This window comes from Eleutherodactylus coqui, chromosome 1 (genome assembly GCF_035609145.1).
Source record: "Eleutherodactylus coqui strain aEleCoq1 chromosome 1, aEleCoq1.hap1, whole genome shotgun sequence".
Lineage (NCBI taxonomy): Eukaryota > Metazoa > Chordata > Amphibia > Anura > Eleutherodactylidae > Eleutherodactylus > Eleutherodactylus coqui.
Window position 1 is genome coordinate 271,121,044 of NC_089837.1, and position 22,845 is coordinate 271,143,888.

Sequence of the window (22,845 nt, forward strand, 5' to 3'; positions counted from 1 at the left end):
AGCGCTAAAGACTTAGCGTCCAAATTTTACGTACGGAATCTAATTCTCTCACTTCCTGATGTCATCTATCTATATATAAATGAATGTCTGTCTGTCCTTTATGCATTACTACACCATTCATTCAATCGCCATGAAACTTTGGGAAGTTGTTGAGTACACTTCTGGGAAGATTACTGGCATAGCACAACTATCCTATGATAGGTCGCGCGCGTGCGAGCATCGTCGACAGTTATGCCCCCCAGACAAAGATCGTTTGATTGCCATCTCAAGCACGAAAGCAAAAGGCATTACAAGCAACGGGATGCGTGTTCAACTACAAAATGATGCATCCGCCGAACGTTTCGCTGCACAATTGCTGCATATTGAGAATGCTGAGTTAAAATGAAAGCTGTGCTGTGATTGGTTGCTATTTCTTATACTGCTGAGGAAACATGAAAGCTGTGCTGTGACTGGTTGCTATATATTATACTGCCGAGGCAACATGAAAGCTGTGCTGTGATTGGTTGCTACTTCTTATACTACTGAGATTACATGAAAGCTGCGCTGCGATTGGTTCTTATATATTATACCACTGAGGTAACATGAAAGCTGCACTGTGATTGGTTGTTATATATTATACCGCTGAGGTAACTTGAAAGCTGCGCTGTGATTGGTAGTTATCTAGATATTTAAAAACAAATGTATGTATGTATGTATGTCTGTCTTTGCAGCAACGCGCGACGGGTAAGCTAGTTAATCATAGATCGTAACTCAACCCCCTCATTATCATAGGCATATCATAGCCTAAACCAACCTTCAAAGGTGATATACTGTCATTGACCCCAGGATAAGGGAAGCAAAATGCATCCTTACCCTTATATTGCTACTTTTACTACTCTGTAGTTTCCAAATCTCCTTTGTTTTCAAATCTCCTTCGTTACACCCCATGAATCATATGGGTGTCACGAAAAAAAATTTTTCAACACATGTCCAGGTATATTTTAAAGGCGTCAATTTTTATTCATAATAGACACATTATGTACTGTACTGTAAAGTTGGCTGCTTACTTCAAAATGAAAATTGATGACATCCATCAGGAAATAACCTCCCAATTCCTGACTATCCCTGACCCTAGTCTTGTCGGCACTGCATCTAGCTCCCACTCACTATCTGCAATCAGACCAACGACAGAGGAAGAAGTCTCCAAATTGCTCCTCTCTGCTCGCCCCACCACCTGTGCTAGCGACCCTCTCCCCTCACACCTCCACCGATCCCTCTCCCCATTGGTCATCTCCCATCTCACCACTATATTCAACCTCTCTCTAACCTCTGGCATCTTTCCCTCTTCTTCCAAACATGCCATCATATCCCTACTGCTAAAGAAGCCGGCTCTTGACGTGACTGATGCTGCCAACTACTGACTCATCCCTAATCTCCCCTTCATCTCCAAACTACTAGAACGCCTAGTTTACTCCCGCATTGAAAGCTATCTATCAGAGAACTCTCTCCTAGAACCCCTACAGTCTGGCTTCCGACCCCAACACTCGACAGAATCTGCCCTTACAAGGGTATCCAATGACCTATTGACAGCCAAATCGAGGGGTGATTACTCCCTACTGATCCTCCGCGACTTCTCCGCAGCATTTGACACTGTTGACCACAAACTCCTCCTCAGTATGCTTCGCTCCAACGGCCTAAAGGACACTGCTCACCTGGTTCTCCTCCTACCTATCTGACCACTCTTTCAGCATCTCATTTGCTGGCTCTATCTCTCCTCCTCTTCCCCTTGCTGTGGGGCCCCCCAGGGCTCGGTCCTCGGCCCTCTCCTTTTTTCTATCTACACAGCCCCTATTGGACAAACCATCAGGAGATTTGGCCTCCAATACTACCTCTACGCTGATGATACCCAGCTGTACACCTCTTCCCGTGACATCTCTGCACCTTTCCTCCAAAACATCAGCGACTGTCTGTCCGCTGTCTCAAACACTATGTCCTCTCTTTACCTAAAACTAAACCTCTCTAAAACTGACTTACTGGTATTTCCACCTTCCACTAACTGACCTCATCCTGACATCTCCATCTCAGTGTGTGGCGCCGCCATAACTCCTAGACTACAAGCCCGCTGCCTTGGGGTCATATTCGACTCTGATCTATCATTTACCCCTACATCCAATCTCTCGCCCGACCATGTCAGCTGCACCTCAAGAACATCGCAAGAATCTGCTCTTTTCTCACTGTACACATGCTAAAAACGCTTATTATTGCCCCCATCCACTCACGGCTCGATTATTACAACTTGTTGCTGATCGGCCTCCCCTGCACCAGACTCTATCCTCTCCAATTTATCCTGAATGCAGCAGCCAGGCTCATCTTCCTGTCCAGCCGCTACTCGGACGCCTCTGCCCTGTGGCGGTCACTGCACTGGCTGCCTGTTAAATATAGAATTCAATTTAAACTCGCTACCTTCATCCACAAAGCCACCCTATATTGCCTCCCTCATCTCAATCCATCACCCAACCCGGGCTCTTCGCTCTGCTAACGAAACTAGACTGCGCACCCCTCTAATTCGAACTAAAGATGAGCGAACATGTCCGTTACGTACACATCCGCACCCGGACACCGGCTTTGCCGAACACTGCAGTGTTCGCGCGTAAAGGTCCGGGTGCCGCCGGGGGGCGGGGAGATGCGCGGCGGCGCGGGCGGCAGTAGCGGGGAACAGGGGGGAGCCCTCTCTCTCTCACTCTCCCCCCCACTCCCCGCCGCACCCCCCCGCGCTGCCACGGCGGCCCCCGAACTTTTTCGCCCGAACACTGAAGTGTTCGCAAAGTTCGGTGTTCGGGCGAAAAAGGGGCGGGGCCGAACGTGTTCGCTCATCTCTAATTCGAACTTCTCATTCCCGCCTCCAAGATTTCTCCAGAGCAGCACCGGTCCTATGGAACGCATTACCAAAGGCTACCTGAGCAATCCAGGACTCGCAGAACTTCAGGCGTGCTCTAAAAACGCACCTCTTCAGGGAGGCATACCGCATACCCTAAACAAACTCCTCTGTACGCTGCCTGATAACACGCTCCCTGACCTATTGACTGCAATCCCTGCTAGCAGTCCCAGCTCCTGCAGTCATACCGATTCTGCCGTCACACGGCCAAATGTCTGACTGTTGTCTATGTGTATAGCATCCCTCACTCTCCACCTCGCCATACAATGCACATCTCCAGCCCTTTACCTTCTGTATCACCCCATTACTTGTAGTATGTGAGCTCGTTGGAGCAGGACCATCACCCCTATTGTTTCCATCAACTGATTACTATGTAACTGTGGTTCTGTAATTTTTGTATTTTTTGTCTTTCTGTATTCCCCCTGTCTATGTAAGTACTGCAGAATATGTTGGCGCTATAAAAATAAAGATTATTATTATTATATACTACCACTTACAGAATAGCGTTAATGAGTCCCATCTGACATCACTTAAAAACAAATGGGAAGCTGACATAGGACCCATCGAGGACTCGCAATGGGAGGAAATACTACAAATGACTCTGAAGCTTTCACTAAGCAAAACCCATAGGCTCTCCCAAATTTATATGATACATAGAGTGTACTGTACCCCTGTCTTCCTATATGATATAGGGGCTATAGATAGTCCACTGTGTACTAGGTGCACGATACAACCTGCAGGTCTCATTCACATGATGTGAAGATGTCCTAAACTAAATAGATATTGGAAGGAGGTGTGCGACCAAATAGAAAAAGTGTATGAAGTGCAATTGGAATGATCCCTGATGGTATGTGTACTAGGATATGTGGAAGATCTGCCGGTGGACGGGCAGGAACGGCTGGCAGTGGGAAGACTATTGTACATAGCCAGGAAACTTATAGCACAACATTGGCTATAAGAATCCTCCCACACTTCATTTCAGAAAAAGGTAAACCAGATACTGCCATGGGAAAAAGGTATAGATTTCAAGCGCGAAGCTAGTAAGAAATACTAGGAAACATTGCTTTAATGGCGTCACGCTTTTGGCCTGACAGTCTTGGACCTCTTCCAAGCAAGATAGAAGGTAGTTGGTTTGCCGCCAGCTGTCCTGCTATTTGCTCAAAAGTACAAAAAGAAATATCTGTGTGCAATATACGGTTAAATAGCAGGGAGGAAGAGCGGTAGAAGGTACGATGTCTAAATGGGAGATGCAGATGGGAAGTGATGGAGGCTACGGACTGCTATAGAGATATAAATGAGAAGCTGTTACAGATGAACACTGACTGAGGACTGCAGCAACAGAAATGGAATCCAAAAGGACATTCTGTGTGGGGGACAGAACCATACTTTGCTAGATTGACTCTTGGTATAGTATGTAAAAGTATGTTTTGTGTTGTGATGGTGGAACAGAACAGAAAATAGAGATAAAGTTCAATAAAAAGATTTAATAAAAAAAAAGAAAAAAGATACCAGCCGGTAGAGACAAGTAGGGCAAATACTCTGAAGGCAAAACTAAGGGGGTAAGAAGGCAGAATGTACCAGAAAGCACTGCTGTGTTGTGCAGGCAATTCTCCATAGTGATGGGGTAGTCTTATCTCCAATGTGTGTCGGTTCGATTACTATGAACTTGTACTGGGCTTCAAGGGCTTTTTCCAGTTCATATTAAAACTGGTCCTGGGCATTCTCACCATCTGTCTGACTATGTTCTGCCATATTTTTAGATTTTTTACTTACTTAGAACCATTTTATGTTTATTTGCTGGACTTCAACTGGGTTATTATAAAAAATAACTGGAAAATTGTGGTGTTCTAATATTCTTCTTAGTACATATAAAAAAGATATTTGATTCATGAAACATAAAAAGGGTAACGTTAGCTTCCTTATTATAGATGAGTGAGTATACTCGCTAAACGCAATTGCTCGAACGAGCATTGCCTTTAGCGAGTATCTCCCCCGCTCGAGACTGCAGGTTCGGGTGCCGGCAGCGGGCACGGAGCTGCGGGGGAGAGACGGGCGGAACGGAGGGGAGATCTCTCTCTCCCTCTCTCCCCTCCCCCCCGCTCCCTCCTGCTGACAGCCGCTACTCACGGCTCCCCCGCGCCGGCACCCGAACCTGTAGTCTCGAGCGGGGGAGATACTCGCTAAAGGCAGTGCTCGCTCGAGCAATTGCCTTTAGCGAGTATGCCCGCTCATCTCTATTTCTTATCAATACTCTTGATTACAGAAGACAATGAATGTGCAACATATGGGATTTTCAGGGCTAAAATATCAGTGACCTATCCTCAGGTTACAATCAGATCCCCTCTGATCTGCTAATGATGACTATAAAATAGATTATCAGTCTTTCAGCACCAGAAAACTTCTTTAAGGCTGGGTTCACACAGTGCAGATTTGCCGCGGTTTTGCCGCGGGTTGCCGTTGCATATCTGCACTGCGGCAAAACCGCTGCGTTTGCAGTGCAATGCAGCACAAATGAGATTCGCCAAAAAGCTGTTCTCACAGGATGGATTTTTTCTGCACAGCCGCAGTGCAGAAATGCAACTGCGTCGCGGTTTTAAAAGATGCATGTTCATTCTTTGTTTTTTTCCGCAGCGCTTTTTTGTCCATAGACCTCTATGGACGCAGCCAAAACCGCACCAAATACGCGACAAAAAGTAAAAAAGTGATGCGAAAAAAAAATCCGCAGCAAAATCCGCAAGCCCAAATTACACTTTGAAGCGGTTTTGCCGCAGAAGCAGTTCTTCTGCGTCAAAACCGCAACGGAAAAACTGCGGCAAATCTGCCCTGTGTGAACCCAGCCTAAGGGTGGACACCCACTGGTGATTTTTTCTAACTTGTGCTACAAGAGCAAGTGAAAACACTTGCCTCGCAGCGCGAGAAAAAGCCAGGATATCGCGAGTCTTTTCAATGGGGCCAGCGGCCACAGCGCTAGCCCCATTGAAAAGATAGGGAGAATACCGCAGACTTCTGCCACAGCAGTCACAGCTCTCACAGCTGTGGCAGAAGTGCAGCATGCTATCCCATTGCTTTCAGTGAGATCGGTGCTGCTACCGATCCCATTGAAAGCAGTGGTTTGTGGCAAACCCCGCAGTATGATTTTCGGGGAAGGGCTTGAAACATAAGCCCTTCCCTGAAAACCATCATTAAGAGGTGAGTAAACATTTTTTTTCTTTTTTTAACCACTCTGCCGCTCAGACGCGTCCTCCGGCTGGCTCCCCGACACTGCTGTCCAGCACTTTCAGCAGGTGGGACTTAAAAATCCACGCCTCCTGAAAGGGCTGTGCTGATTGGCTGAGCGCTCACCAATTACAGCTAGTGCTTAGCTATTGGCTGAGCACTCAGCCAACTACAGCTAGTGCTTAGCTATTCATTCATGAATAGCTAAGCACTAGCTATAATTGGCTGAGAGCTCAGCCAATTAGCATAGCCCTTTCAGCCTGCTGAAAGTGCTGGACAGCAGTGTCTGGGAGCCAGCTGGAGGATGAGTCTAAGCGGCGGAGAGGTGAGTACATTTTTTTTTCTTTTTTTAACCACTTGATGGTTTTCGGGGAAGGGCTTATATTTGAATCCCTTCCTCGAAAATCATACTGCGGGGTTTACCACAAACCACTGCTTTCAATGGGACCGGCAGCAGCGCCGATCCCATTGAAAGCAGTGGGATAGCATGCTGCACTTCTGCCACAGCTGTAAGAGCTATGACAGCTGTGGCAGAAGTCCGCGGTATTCTCCCTATCTTTTCAATGGGGCTAGCGCTGCTGCCGCTGGCCTCATTGAAAAGACTGGTGATATCCCGGCTTTTTTCTCGCACTGCGAGGCGAGTGTTTTCACTTGCTCTCGCAGCGCAAGACAGAAAAAATCGCCAGTGGGTGTCCACCCTAAGATGTATATGTCCAGAGCTTTTGTAAAGAATCACATACCTGTACATCTCTGTCGGCTTTTCGTCTGTTTACTCGAACATCTTGGAGCTGTCTCTGTGCCTCCTGTAGTTCATTGCTCTTTATCTCCATCTCCTGCTGAAGTTCTTGTTTCTCCCTCTGTGTTCTTTCAACAAACTGTGTCTGCTCTTCCCTCACCCTAAGAAGTACTCGGAGTTTGTCTTCTTCCTGAATCAGCAGCCTGTGGAAGAACATTACATGCATATTTTTATTAGTGTGTATTTTATTTTTGTATAGTAATACATGAAAGAAGGAAATCATTTACATTTTAAAACTTGTACTACTGTTACTAAAGAGTATATCTGCTCTTTTTTGGTACATATGCCTTGTTGTTTAGCAGTTTTCTCTCTTTTAAATTATTCCTCATTTTATTTCCTAAACTGCATGGCTCTGGCCATATGCACAAACAGCCAACATTTTCCAGTGCAGAGATAGCCAGGAATTCACAGCAAAATCCAAATGTTATGTGTATATTTTTTACATGGATTTTACTGCAATGTTCACTCTAGATCTCACCTTTCGTATTGCAATTTTTCTGTTACAATGGGTGAAATTTATGACAAATGCAGAATAAGTTTAGGAGCATACTTGTGTAAAAAAAAGGTCTGTGATGTGGCAGCAAAAAAACTGAACTTTATGTCTTCTCCACGAATAGCACCATAGCATAGAACTGACATGTTCCCTTTTACAAATCTTTATATTTAAAAAAAAAGCCAGATAAAAGCATTTCTAGGTTGATGCCTACATTTTTTCACTGGTGTTTTCGGTGGCCTTTTTCAGTCATATAATCTTTTTCTTTTGTTTTGGCTTGTTTTTCTACAGAGATGCCTATGGGAAATTGGCAGATAAAGATACCAAACTTGGAGCATGTTGCGATTTTAAAAAACGAAACAAAAAAAAAAACGTTATTAACTCAAACATTAAAAATGCGAAAAACTTCATACCAGAAAATGCAATGTTTGTAGAACAAAAAATAAATGCTACTGTGTTAAATGTCAAAAAGGAGTGGCATAGCGCCGGCTGGGTATGTGCTCCGGGCAAAACTAGTAGGGAAGGCAAGGGGCGCCAGTTGCCTACCATCTCTTACAGCACTACTAAAATGTAAAAACAGCTGATTTAATGCCAAATGGATGCTGCACCACCCTTGCCTGAGTGCGTGTATTAAATAACTGATTTCCATTGCTCTCTGCTCTGAGTGCTGACAACCAGCCAGTTTACTAAGCCCAAAATAGAGCAAACACCTTTCTGTCTCTGAACGTCCATAAATAGCAGGAGAGCAGCTGATTGACAAAGCTCAGTGTTTCTAAAAAGGCAGAAACAAACCTATCCTGACATAAAGATGATTGCGACTTTCCTCTGTCACTGAAGTCTGATGTAAGTAGCTGTTTGCTGCTAAGAAAGCCACTTTGGCAGCAGCAATCACTCAGCTATTTATTTAGTGACAGAGACACTGGGCTACCTCTCCTATCCGTTTTGGGTAGCTGCTGCCTTGTCAAAAATTGCTGAACTGTGGCAATAAGCAGCTATGTAACACAAATCTTGTTCCTGGGTTATAAATGTAATTTCCTAATTGGTTCTATCATTAAAACATGGAAAACATTTATTAAACTGCAAAAACTTTGCTTTTGTGGTCTGTACTTTGAAAGGTTAAAAATGGCATATTTTCATTAAGGGAAATTACAAACTTTTGGGTTTTAGGTAATCGAAGTATATATAAAAAAAAACATATCAAACCAACCCTAAATTTTAACCAAAGAGCTACAATGTATGAAACGGACCTAGAAATGTGTAATTTTGAGATACTTCCGAGGATATATCAGATTGCTTTCACGGATTAGTCCCCAAATGTAGTCCCCCATCATGTTTTCATTGTAGTTTCCCTGGTAGGGACATTCAAATTGTAGGATGTTTTGATGAAAGCACTCTCCCTACTCCTCTGAATAGGCACCCATGTTCTCTTTAAATCTACCAAGATGAGCATCAAGGATTTGTACTTTTAAAGACATCCTGCAGCCTATTTTCAACCAAAGGAAGCCTTTTACTACCTTAACAAAACTGATCCATGCTTCTTTTTCCTGTTCTTTGAGATGATTGGGAAGCTCTTGACACTCAATAACTTTCTTGATTTTAGGTCCAACACAAATGCTGTGTTTAACTTTTGCTTCCAAAAGCTTCGGGAAAAGATCTTGTAAATACTTAAATGCTGGTGACTCCTTGTCCAAAGCGGTGATAAATTGCTTCATGAGATCTAGTCTGTTGTGCAAATGGCATTAGTACCTTTTGAGAGTCTACAAGTGGCTTCCATTTAATGTTATTCCTTCCCACAGAAACTCGGTACGTTCAGGCCAATATCGTCTGCGGTGGTGTGTGCTAGTGTCTCTGCTATCCCAAAGATAAACCCTCCTTCAAGATAAACCCATCAAGAATGCAACCATTTTGAAGTCTCCAATAACTTTCCAACCATATTCCTCATATTTCAATGCATTTAGCAATCTCTTCACATTTTTGAAGTCTTCTTTAACCTTCTCTAATCCACTGTCTGATGTCTGAAGACATTTTGATTGAAGGCTGTACAGCTCCGATGTCGGAAGACGTCCAGCAGGGTATTTTTACTGTATATTACTGGCTGCTCTGTTGTTGGGGGCCTCTCCAGCATGTCCAATACCGCAGTACTGGCTCTAGCCAGCAGATGGCACCATTGTGAAATGACAGAAAGAGAAAGCTCCCTAGGAAACCCTGAATCCAAAATTGGATTGCAAAGGGTTAAGTTAAGCTGAATGGGCAAGGGGAAGAGAAGAATACTTGTTACCATTATGGAGTAGTACTACTTTAAAGGGGTTGTCTCGCAAAAGCAAGTGGGGTTCAGCACTTCTGTATGGCCATATTAAAGCACTTTGTAATATACATCGTGCATTACATATGAGCCATACAGAAGTTATTCACTTAGCTGCTCCGTTGCTGGCGTCCCCGTCTCCATGGCTCCGTCTAATTTCGGGGTCTTCTTGCTTTTTTAGACGCGCTTGCGCAGAAGGGTCTTCTCCTTCTGGTCGGTCCGGGCACAAGCGGCGTTCTGGCTCCGCCCCCTTCTACGCGTCATCGCGTAGCTCCGCCCCGTCATGTGTGCCGATTCCAGCCAATCAGGAGGCTGGAATCGGCAATGGACCGCACAGAGCCCACGGTGCACCATGGGAGAAGACCCGCGGTGCATCGTGGGTGAAGATCCCGGTGGCCATCTTGGAGAAGGAAGAAGTAGGAAGAAGGAAGAAGTCGCAGAGCGGGGATTCGGGTAAGTAATATTTTTTTTTTTATTTTAACACATCCCTTGGGTTTGTCCTGCGCCGAACGGGGGGCCTATGCAAAATAAAAACAAACCCGTTTCGGCGCGAGACAACCCCTTTAAGACTCTTTGAACAGTCAATGAAGAGGCGTCACTCATTTGGATCAAACAGAATTCCAAGTTCCCTAAACATACGAGTTACATCATTAAATAGCACAGTTCATCCTCACGAATAAAAAGCCTGGAAAAAGTGTTATGTCACTTCCTCTGGCATGACACTTTTACAGTTTTATCTAATAAGTTCCATTACTTGTGTCTGGATGTTAACAGCTCAGCTCAGACTTCGTAAGGTCCCTGATCAAATCATTAAGATCTTTTTGGTTGGGATAGTATGGTTTTCTTCCACTGGTTTCATATTTAGCACTGTAATTTGGATCAGCAACATCTTCAAGACTCATAGTTACTACTTTCATCATCATACTGATCTCTCTGTGGAGGAGTAGGAACACAAAGTTCTAGGTCATGTAGCACAGGAGCAATGGATGATGCAATGTTTAGATAAATTACTGCAGGTGCATTCTTGCTAGCACGTTGTTTAGAAGGGCCCACCATGCAAAAATAGCAGTCCATGGAATGATCAGTGGGTTCTCGCTAAATCTGTTGAACACCACACTTCATAGCCCTCTTTTCTGCTCTGTACCATCATTCCAGAGTTCTTTTTAATAACTGTTATTAAAACTGTTTATTAGGTTTTATAAATAGTACAAAGTGCAAATTACAATAACCAAAAACATTTTACAGCATATTGAAGAAAGGCATGTGACAATCAGTATCACTTTCTTGTATAGTCATACAATTCTCCATAAGGCCTCCTTCACACAGGCAACAATGTCACTCATTTTTTTCACATTGTTACAATGCTACAAATTGCATGCATGTAAAGCTGATGCCTTCCTATGGGTTACTTCACTTGTGCGATGTTTTGTAGCTTGCAACAACCCAACACAAAAACCTTGCAAGTCTGGCGATATGCCCGCAACTCGTGAGGTTTTGTAGCCCATGTTTCTCTATGGAGCCTTCCTCTCTGTTGCGTTGCACCGCACAAAAACCCGATTTTGGTGCGGTGCGATGCAACTTTCACAGTAGGAAATCTCACTGTCAAAGCCAAATCTAAGGACAATGTGTAAAAAAATAGGATAGCGCTGCCAGAGTGTACTAAGAGGTCATATAGTAGACATAAAACAAAATTATATTAATGCACTTTGTAATATACATCGTGCATTAAATATGAGCCATACAGAAGTTATTCACTTACCTGCTCCGTTGCTAGCGTCCCCGTCGCCATGGTTCCGTCTAATTTCGGTGTCTTCTGTTTTTTTTAGACGCGCTTGCGCAGATGGGTCTTCTCCCTTCGGCTTGGCTCGGCAGCATCTGCGTTTTGGCTCCGCCCCCTTGTACGCATCATCGCGTAGCTCCGCCCCATCACGTGCCGATTCCAGCCAATCAGGAGGCTGGAACCGGCACACGTATTGGGGCAGAGCTACGTGATGACGCGTACAAGGGGGCGGAGCCAAAACGCTGATGCTGCCGAGCCAAGCCGAAGGGAGAAGACCCATCTGCGCAAGCGCGTCTAAAAAAGCAAGAAGACACCGAAATTAGACGGAACCATGGCGACGGGGACGCTAGCAACGGAGCAGGTAAGTGAATAACTTCTGTATGGCTCATATTTAATGCACGATGTATATTACAAAGTGCATTAATATGGCCATACAGAAGTGTATAACCCCACTTGATTTCGCGAGACAACCCCTTTAAGGCTTTGAATATGGAAAGTGAGTGCTTTCAACGTATTGTTTCTGCTTTTCCTGCCTTGTCTTTCCAGAAGATAAAAGCAGATGTATTCGATGGACCTCAAATTCAAACCCTCATACATGACGAAGAATTTGTCAGGAAGATGAATAAAAAGGAGAAAGCAGCATGACTGTCTTTTGTGGCAACAAAAAAGCAGAAGACTATGAACTTCTGGTTCAAAGGATGCTGTTGGCTTTCTGCGACATTGGATGTAACATAAGCATTAAGATTCACTTTCTGAACAGTTACCTTGATAAGTTTCCCAAAAATCTTAAAGCTGTTAGTGATGACCAGGGGAATGCTTTCATCAAAATCTGAAGATGATGGAAAGGCGATGGAAGAGCGAAAGGACAGGAATATGATAGCAGACTACTGCTCGAGCATCAAACAAGATTGCCCTCAGCAAGAACACAAATGCAAGAGCTACAAACGCAAATACTTGCCTGAACAGAATCTTATTCAAAATTGTAGACACATTCTGATGCACTAATATGTTTTAATGTATTTACTGTATTATATAAATTATTAGATTCTCACCAGGATGATGCCCAAGAAGACATTCTACTTCATTATGTTAAACTAAATGTTGAAAATTTTACATAAAGATGAAAACCTAAAATCTTGAATTGCAAAAAAACTGTATATTAAGGGTGCGTTCACACGAGCGTGTTTTTGTGCATACTTAGGTGCGTACATACGTCCACACCTAGGAACGAGCAAAAACATGCGTGAACACAGCTGCTTGCTTGTTGTCAATGGATCTGCAGCTGCTGCCAGCAGCTACATTGAAAACAATGCTCTGCCAGCCCCCTGCTTTACATATAAGCCCACTGCCTGAAAAAGAAATATTTTAGTGCAAAACAAAAAAAAAACTAAAAAAAAAAACTTACCTCTCCGCCGCTGCTGTGACCCCCGTGGGCATGAAGAACACATCTGCCGCATGCGGTAGATGTTTCTTTCACCCCAGCTAGTTAAAAGAATTCCCCGCTGCTACATCTGCCACATCTGTGGCAGATGCACCAAAGGGAATTTTTCAATTCTCAACCGCAGCTGTCACACATGACAGCTGCGGTAGAGAATCCTGCTGCCGGCATCCCGTCAATGGCTTTTCAGGAAAGGGCTTCATAAGCCCTATCCTGAAAAGCCATTTAAAAAAGTGTATTAAAAAAAAACAAAAAAAACAGTACTCACCTCCCCTCAGCTGCCGGGGCTCAGCCTCGACTTCTGGCGCTGTTCCCGCTCTGTAGTTCTGACCTATAAGCAGCTGGGGATTTAAAATCCCCACCTGCTGGTAGCTGTGATTGTGAGGGGAGTGCTTCAGCCAATCACAATCAGAGCTACCAGCAGGCGGGGATTTTAAATCCCCGGCTGCTGATAGCTCAGCGTCGGGGCTCAGCGTCGTCTTCTGCAGCTGTCCCCGGCTCTGTAGCTCTCAGCTAGCAGTAGCCGGGGATTTAAAATCCCCGCCTGTTGGTAGCTCTAATTGTGATTGGCTAAGCGCTTCGGCCAATCACAATCAGAGCTACCAGCAGGCGGGGATTTTAAATCCCCGGCTGCTAATAGTTCAGCAGCGCTACAGAGTCAGGGACAGCGGCAGAAGTTGCCGCTGACCCCCGGCAGCTGTCAATGGCTTTTCAGAGAAGGGCATAATAAGCCCTTCCCTGGAAAGCCAATTAAAAGTAGGGTAAAAAAAAATTACTTACCTGTCGGCCGCTGCTGTGTCCCCCGCGGGGATGAAGAATACATCTGCATGTGGCAGATGTTTCCTTCATTTCCGCTAGTTAAAAGAATTCCCTGCTGCTACATCTGCCGCATCTGTGGCAGATGCAGCAGAGGAATTCATTAATTCTCTACCGCAGCTGTCACACATGTCAGTTGCGGTAGAGGATTCTGCTGCCGGCAATTGATTTCAGGGAAGGGCTTTGAATATAAGCCCTTTCCTGAAAATCAAGTAAAAGTGGTTTAAAAAACAAAAAAATAGATACTCACCTCCTAATAGCTGCTGGGGCACAGCTGTGTCTTCTCCTGCTGTCCCCTGCACGGTGGTGCTGATCTATCAGCAGGCGGGGATTTAAAATCCCTGCTGCTCAAAGAGCTGAATGTGATTGGCTGAGGTGCTCAGCCAATCACAGGCAGCTCTAGCCCGTCATTCATTCGGGGAGAGCTGCCTGTGATTGGCTGAGCACCTCATGTGTGACAGCTGCGGTAGAGAATTGAAGAATTCCTCTGCTACATCTGCCACAGATGTGGCAGATGTAGCAGGAGGGAATTCTTTTAACTAGTGTGGATGGAGGAAAGATGCGGCATGCGGCAGATGTGTTCTTCATCCCTGCGGGGGACACAGCAGCAGCTGACAGGTAAGTAATGTATTTTTTTTTAAACACTAAAATATTTCTTTTTCAGGGAAGAGCTTATATGTAAAGCTCTTCCCTGAAAAACAATTCAGGTGTGCCAGCAGACCGTTGTCTTTAATGGAGCCGCTGGCAGCAGCAGCGACTCCATTGAAGAGAATGCCTGCATTTTTTTTTTTACACTAAAATTTTTCTTTTTCAGGGAAGAGCTTATATGTAAAGCCCTTCCCTGAAAAAGAATGCAGGGGTGACGGCAGACCATTGTTTTCAATGGAGCCGCCGGCAGCAGCTGCAGTTCCATTGAAAACAATGTGTGCATTCCCTATGGTGTACGCATGTCCTATCTTTGCAGGCACGAAACTGCAAATTACAGACATGTGCACACACCATAGGGAATGCATTGTTGCAAATAGCGTATGTATGCACAAAAACACGCTTGTTTGAATGCACCTTTAGGCCTTAGTCAGACGGGCGTTTTTTCGCGCAATTTGCGCATGCGCATGCGTCCGGCGATTTTTTAAAACCATTGCTTTGCAATGGTATCGGACACATGAGTGCTTTTTATGCGCTCGTCCAATAAATTATAGAACATAAATCGCAGATCGCACCTATCTGCGATCTGCGACTCCTGTTCTCTTCTCTATACGCGCTCAATGGGGCCGGCGGCAGCAGCGCCGACCCCATTGAGAACATATAGAAGACAAATCATTCTTCTCTGCCACAGCTGTAACAGCTGTGGCAGAGAAGAACGATGCTTGCCCATTGAATTCAATGGAGACGGCAATACAGCCGGCTCCATTGAAAGCAATGGGCTGCGGGCGATCGCGGGATGAATTGTCGGGAAGGGCTTAAATATATAAGCCCTTCCCTGCAATTCATCCAGAAATGTGTAAAAATAAAAAATATATATATACTCACCTTGTCCCGGCAGACGGAGTTCAGCGCGGCCGGCCTGCAGTGGGTGTGAATGGGTGTGAGTCAGAGCTGCCCCTGATTGGCTCAGCGATGAGCCAATCAGAGGCAGCTCTCACTCACATCCATTCATGACAAGTTAAAACAAAGTTAAAAAAAAAAAAAAGTTAAAAAATTATTAAAAAAGTAAAAATAAAAACACTTGTCTCCCTTTACTTTGTAAAAAATTAAAAACAAAATTACAATGTGGTATCCCTGTGTCGTAATGACCCAGAGGAGGAAGTTAGTGCATTATTTAACCCCTTAATGACACGGCCCCTTTTTTTTCTTTTTTCCCCTTTTCTTCTTTTCCTTTCCTCGACGTCACTGTATGAGGACTTGTTTTTTGCGGGAAGAGTTGTATTTTTCAATGGTGCTATTTAAATTACCATATAACGCACTGAAAAACTTTTACAAAATTCTAAGTGGAGTAAAATAAGAAAAAAAAAATTACATTCCGCCATCTTTCAGTGCGTTTTGTTTCTACGGCACACAAACTGCAACAACAATGACATGATAACTTTATTCTATGGGTCAGCACGATTATTACGATACCAAACGTGTATGGTTTTTTTTTGCTGTAGCACTTGTATTTTTTTCAAAGACATTTAATTTTTTTAAATTATTTTCTGCTGCATCTTTTGCACGCAATAACTTTTTAAATTTTCCCTCAATGTACTCATTTTTGCGAGTTGTCCTGTAGTTTACGATAGTACTAATTCAAAATACATACGACTTTTTAATCGCTTTTTATTGCATTTTTTCTGGGAGACAAGGTGACTGAAAAAGTGCATTTGTGGCATTCTTTATTTTTTTGGGGAATTACGTTCACCGCACGGAATAAATAATGCACTACTTTGATAGATAAGACTTTTACGGATGCGGCGATACCAAATATGTATTTTTCTTTTATGATTTAGATTTTTTTTTATTATAGATATGGCAAAAGGCGGGTGATTTAAACTTTTATTACTTTTTTTTTAAACTGTGAAAAAGTTGCGAAAAAGAAAAAAACTATTTCAATTTGGTATTGGCATGTAGAATTACTTTAATACATTATCTATACTGCTCAGAGAATGCAGTGAAAAATAAAAATAAAAAACATGCCAGAATTACAGATTTTGTTAATCTTGCCACTAGAAAAAAATGGAATAGAAAGCAATCAAAATTTTCAAAAATATTAGATGAAGACTAGGGTTCATCCCGCAAAAACAAGGCCTTTTAGAGCTCTGGCAATGGGAAAATAAAATTAATACGTCTCTTGGAATGTGGCGACACAAAAGCAAACCTTTAAGGCAAAAAAAGTTTTAAATGTACAAAAATAGCAGAACATAAATAAACTGTATCAACTTGGTATCGCCAGAATCGTGTTGACTCAGAGAATAATGTTATCACATTCATTATTCTGCCGTAAAAATGAAATCCAAAAAACAAATGGCAGAATTTCTTTTTTTTCCCCAATCTCCCTACTAATTTTTTTACAAAAGTTATGCAATACATTATATATACCCCAAAATGATGCCATCAAAAATACAACTTGTCCCGCAAAAAACAATCCCCCATATGGCTGTGTCAATGGAAAAATAAAAAAGTTATGGCTTTTGGAACGCGACTGCAAAATTAGTTGAAATTAAATGATTAGACCATTTAAAAAACCTGCCCTGGTTGGTCTGACAGGGTGGTAAGAAACACGCCACTCAAGGGGTTAATCCCTGGAAGAAGTTTTACTATAAGGCAAAACTAATAGTAATGCTTTACGTGGTCTGGGCATGTCTATACTCCTCTTCATCCTGACGTGCTTTGATTTCTTGGGCTAGAGCTTCCTGCAATCGCTCCTGCAGCTGTTCGAGTTCTTGAATTCTCTGTTTGTGATGCATAGCTTCTATCTCTTTCTGTTGCATTTCTGCCTGCATAGAAGCACGAGTCTGGAGAAAAAGTTTAGCAACATTACATATGTTGTATATTTCATAGAAGATCATGTGAGGAGTTTAGATTTGACTAAGAGTCCCAAAATGAAACAAGCTAAAATAACAAATCAGCTAAGGAAATTTTAAGTATTCTAAATGAGCAAAAAACAATAAGTTGTAAATGAAGGCATTTTGCATATGTAAGAATATTATATAGCTTCTCAGACAACTCCCTATCTGTATTAACAGATTGCAAATCTTAAAGGGGTTGTCTCGCGGCAGCAAGTGGGGTTATACACTTCTGTATGGCCATATTAATGCACTTTGTAATATACATCGTGCATTAAATATGAGCCATACAGAAGTTATTCACTTACCTGCTCCGTTGCTAGCGTCCCCGTCGCCATGGTTCCGTCTAATTTCGGTGTCTTCTTGCCTTTTTAGACGCGCTTGCGCAGATCCGTCTTCTCCCTTCTTCTCCCTTCGGCTCCGCTCGGCAGCATCGGCATTGTGGCTCCGCCCCCTTGCACGCATCATCGCGTAGCTCCGCCCCCGTCACGTGCCGACTCCAGCCAATCAGGAGGCTGGAACCGGCACACATCATGGGGCGGAGCTACGCGATGATGCGTACAAGGGGGCATAGCCACAATGCCGATGCTGCCGAGCGGAGCCGAAGGGAGAAGAAGGGAGAAGACGGATCTGCGCAAGCGCGTCTAAAAAGGCAAGAAGACACCGAAATTAGACGGAACCATGGCAACGGGGACGCTAGCAACGGAGCAGGTAAGTGAATAACTTCTGTATGGCTCATATTTAATGCACGATGTATATTACAAAGTGCATTAATATGGCCATACAGAAGTGTATAACCCCACTTGCTGCCGCGAGACAACCCCTTTAATCTTGAAACCTTTCTGCATGTAAATATAAATGACTGTATGTCAGTGGACTTTATTTATTCCAAGACTGAAATACCAAAATGCATATCATCAAATGACGTGCCTTGAGTGATGTTTTCAAATATGGCACTGAAAAGCAACCGCAAATCAAAGAGTTTTCACATATACAATACATATCCAAACTGCAAACACTGCAATGTCAATCCATGACCCTGATTGGGAGTTTCCCAATTTAGTCTTTCGGTGGAAGATCTTTTACTTTTCCCAGTTTAACGCATTTAAAATCTCAGAATACAAGAGAAGAAAGATGTAATTTATAGTCCATTTCAGTTTTCACTAAAACATATCAAACTGACTGGGTGCTGTATGAATCTGTATGAATTATAGTCCCTCTAGTGGATGCTACACACTAAGGTCTCATTCAGACGAGCGTGTGTTTTGTGTACGCATAATGCACCCTTCTAAAAGAACCGATGGGTTCTATTGAAGCATTCATAAGCGTAGACTTTGAATCGCAAAATACCGTGCACCTAAAAATGATAGGACATAGGTGCGTGTTTTGCAGGAGTTTCCATTGACTCCTAGGGGAATAGGAGTTAATGGAAACTCCTGCACAGGGAATAGCTTCTCCGCTGCTTACTGCAGAGCATGTAAAAGGTGCTTCTGGACAGAAGCACCTTTTAAATGTCTCACTGTTAACCCCTTAGTCCCCTTGTCACTTAATACTGTAACAGCACTGTCACAGTGTTCAGTGATGAGGGGACTGCAGCAGGGACTAAAGAGTCCCCTGCCACAGCTGTGGCAGAGGACAGCGCTGCTAGGTGATGTAAATTTTCTTTTTTTTTGCAGCAGCTAGGGTTTATTTTCAGGAAAGGGCTTATATTTGAAGCTCTTCCCCAAAAATCCAAGCGGGGGGAGCCTTCACCCCTTTGCTGCCAGCCCCATTGAAAGCAATGGGATAGCATCACGGTCCATAAGCCACAGCTGTGGCAGGAGATTCTTTCATCTCTGCGGGGAGTCCCATCATCCCGGAACACTGTGACAGTGCTCAATGATGAGGGGACCTTTGTTGAGCAGCTGCTCCAGTAATTGGGCAAAGTTTCATGCACAAACTTTGCCCTTTCACATGGATTCTGCATTAGTGAAGAGTGCATTTTTTTGCGCAAATAGGCGTGCAAAAAATCACGCTTATCTGAATGAGGCCTAAAGGTACCTTTACATGAGATAACTATTGACTGAATAATCTCTTGAAAGAGCAAATTTAAACAATAGCCATTCAGTGAAAACATGGCCACTGACAGGGTGACGAGTGATAAGTTACTAGTCGTTTCGATTCAGCTTACCAATAGAAAAAAAAAATTACTGGTTGATCAAAATTTGTCCGATGCAAAGTCAGTTTGAACAACTTGCATGGAAATACCCTCTGTGAATGATATCTTGGCAAACAACTAATGAACAATCATCGCTCTGTGAAAAAGCAAATGACTGTCATTCATAGGCTTCAGCCAATCACAGGCAGCTCTCCCCGAATGAATGACGGACGAGAGCTGCCTGTGATTGGCTGAGTACCTCAGCCAATCACATTCAGCTCTTTCAGCAGGTGGGGATTTTAAATCCCCACCTGCTGATAGATCAGCACCACAGAGCAGGGGACAGCAGGAGAAGACATGGCTGTGCCCCGGCAGCTGAAGGGAGGTAAGTGTGTATTTTCTTGTTGTTCTTTAAACCACTTTTTCTGGATTTTCAGGGAAGGGCTTATATTTAGCTTGAGCTAAATCACTGTTTGGATCTACATAAAATTTTGTTACAGATGCAACTCTAGAATCTACAGTATGTTGGAAAAATCAGATTAGACTCTGATAGATGATAGGTAGGGACTTTTCCCAGTTAGGAGCAAGGTTGTTTTTCCCTCTTATTTTGTGAAAGAAGTGCAAGGTTAGGTTCATATAGTGAATCCAATCAGGAAGGAGGGCGGAGCTAATCAGGAAGACAGGAACTGATTAACAGGAGCAAGGAACAAGGACAATGTTCAGCAAAGAAGTTATCTAGCTCTCAGAATAGCTCAGCAGGAAGGTCCTAGAACACAGGTGGCACAACTTCTGGCAGGGCACTGGTGTCTTCTGTTGTAGCCACTACTGGAGGGTAGTATAATCAAAGAGTAGCCAAGGTCCGATACACAAGATAGTTGTGCAGCATAGTGGGTTCAAGTAGTAGAGGAGTCAGGAGATAGCCGAGGTCTGGTACACAAGATGGTGGTGCAGCACAGAGGGTTCAAGCAGTAGATTAGTTGGGAGATAGCCGAGGTCTGATACACAAGATGACAGTGCAGCACAGTGGGTTCAAGCAGTAGAGGAGTCTGGAGATAACAGAGGTCTGGTACACAAGATGGTGGTGGAGCACAGAGGGTTCAAGCAGTAGAGTAGTCAGGAGATAGCTGACATTTGGTACACATGATGGCAATGCAGTGCAGATGATTCAAGCAGTAGAGGAGTCAGGAGATAGCTGAGGTCTGGTAATGCAGGAGGATGATCTAATTGTAGAGAGGCAGGCATGAAGGGAAGCAGGCACCATAAACACACACTGAGGGAGTGGCAGTGCCAGGCTTTTATAGTAAGCCTGATCAGGAACCACAACACCATGTGCCAAATCTAACAGGACCGAAAACATCCACTTGATGATCTAAAAGAAAATATAGATAAACGATACTACACTTTTCTGTTGTGTCGTAGAATCCTCAGGGGTGTAGTTTCTCCACAAGACATCTTGGGCTGACCTGAGAATTAGGTTATCCCTTTAGGGTCTTTACATTTGGCAGTTAGACCCTATTGGTCCTTAGAGATTGGAAAAAATGTCAGGCAAACAATGCCTGACACTTGCCCCAGTAATGCCTGCTCCTGTGATGTTACACAGGAGTGAGTATCGCTGGGTTTGCTCAGAGCGCTGCTAGAATGGGGGTTGTGCAGGCCAGGGAGAGTTCTTCTCCCTACCTTCCTCCATTTACAGGAAACAGACAGTTATTCAAAGGTAAGCATGCAGAAACTAAACAACTTAACAATTCAGTCTCTGCATAGATTTACATGGGACAAACCTCGAAATAACTTCATAAAGGGTTGTTGATCCAAGGATTATTCCAATTGCTAGGTTAGAGTCAGGAAGAAATTTTTTCCCTCAAATGGGGAAATTTGGCTTCTACCTCATTGTTATTTTTTGCATTACTCAGGATCAACATTCGGGGCTCATAGGCTGAACTGAAAGGACATATGTCTTTTTTTGGCCTTACATACTGTGTTACTATATTCAAATGAAAAAAAGGGGTTTGGTACCATGTTAGCTAGTAGAGAAATCAAGTAATCTTGTAGATATGATACCTTTTAATTGGTAACAAAAATACATGATGTTATAGCGAGCTCTCGGACTTCACGGGGCCCTTTCTCAGGGGATAATGGAACAAATCTAACAACATATTTAATAAAAACACATGATCACATAGGAAGAAGGAACATGGTAAACTTAATTTGCACTGGATAAATACCAGAAACAGAGGGTGAGAGGGCACAGACATGTTGGGATCAATAGCATTTAGATAAATAGCGGGGAGGACTGACCATAATAGTAAATAATTAGTCCAGTGACAAGGAATGCGAAACGTCTCCTTCAGGCCTGCAAACCAGGAGGATGTAACAATGCCTCTGCAGCGCCACCTATTGGATGGCTGCATTCCTTCAAATCAAAGTATGCGTTTTTGGCATGTTTGTAAAACACTGATTTGGAATGGAACCCCTTCTGCGTGCTTTCCATGGGGAGAGACAACGCCATCCCACGACCCACTCACCCCCCAGGTGTCTGCACCCAACCCCTGGGTGCTCTCCTTAAGGACATCCCTTTTGACCTCTTTCAGAACTTTCACTTTCTCCACTGATACAAAAACCCTGCTCCGAGGTTCAATCCATTCTTGAGGGTATTAAAAATGGCCATATATTTATACTCCCAAATTCTTCTGTGACATTGCGACTTGAAGTTGCCTTTCAGGATGATAACTCCCATCTGTTCTATGTTATGTCCATGACCACAAAAATGTTTTGCCACAGGTAATTCAGTCTTTCCCTCTCTAGTTGTGTGGCAATGAGATCTCATCCTGGCTCTCAGTTTTTGTCCTGTTTCCCCAACATAAAGACCCCTAACAAGACATTCACTGCACAGGATCAGGTACACAACATTGGACGTAGACCATGTGAATGTCCCTGGGATCTTATAGTCCTGCTGTGTGTTGGGGATTCATATCCTGTCCGTTATCAGTACATATGAGCAGGTCTTGCAGATCCTTACCTTACAGGGATAAGTTCCTTTTTGTTTGTCAGAGGGCAAGGCACTCCTGATTATAAAATTCCTCAAATTTGGAGGCTGCATGTATTGTAGGAGAGGAGGGTCTGGGAATATGGTTTTCAGATGGTCATCCTTGTGTAGGGTATGATGGAGTTTCTTTTCAGTAAGGAAAACTGTGATCATATTTATTTATTAAATACGTGGTTAGATTTGTTCTATTGTTGCCTGAGGAAAGGCCCTATGAGGTCCAAAAGCTTGCTATAACATCATGTATTTTTATTAGTCATTAAAAGATTTTACATCTACAAGATTACTTGATTTGTCTTACTGAGAACAATCACACTATGTTCAAATTTGCACAGTAGCGCAGTAATCTGAAAGATTCTAAATGATAATCGTCC

At 43.5% G+C, this 22,845-nt stretch overlaps 1 protein-coding gene across 1 annotated transcript in view; it reads right to left on the reverse strand.

Annotated features, from left to right (window-relative positions):
- The window catches only part of DEF6 (DEF6 guanine nucleotide exchange factor), a 495,476-nt gene that overhangs the window by 58,859 nt on the left and 413,772 nt on the right, over window positions 1–22,845 (reverse strand). The window contains exons 8-9 of the mRNA XM_066608975.1: window positions 17,077–17,243; window positions 6,871–7,069 (exon numbers count right to left, since the gene is read on the reverse strand). Of these exons, the coding sequence (XP_066465072.1) occupies window positions 6,871–7,069; window positions 17,077–17,243 (366 nt within the window). The remainder of the gene's footprint in view (window positions 1–6,870; window positions 7,070–17,076; window positions 17,244–22,845) is intronic.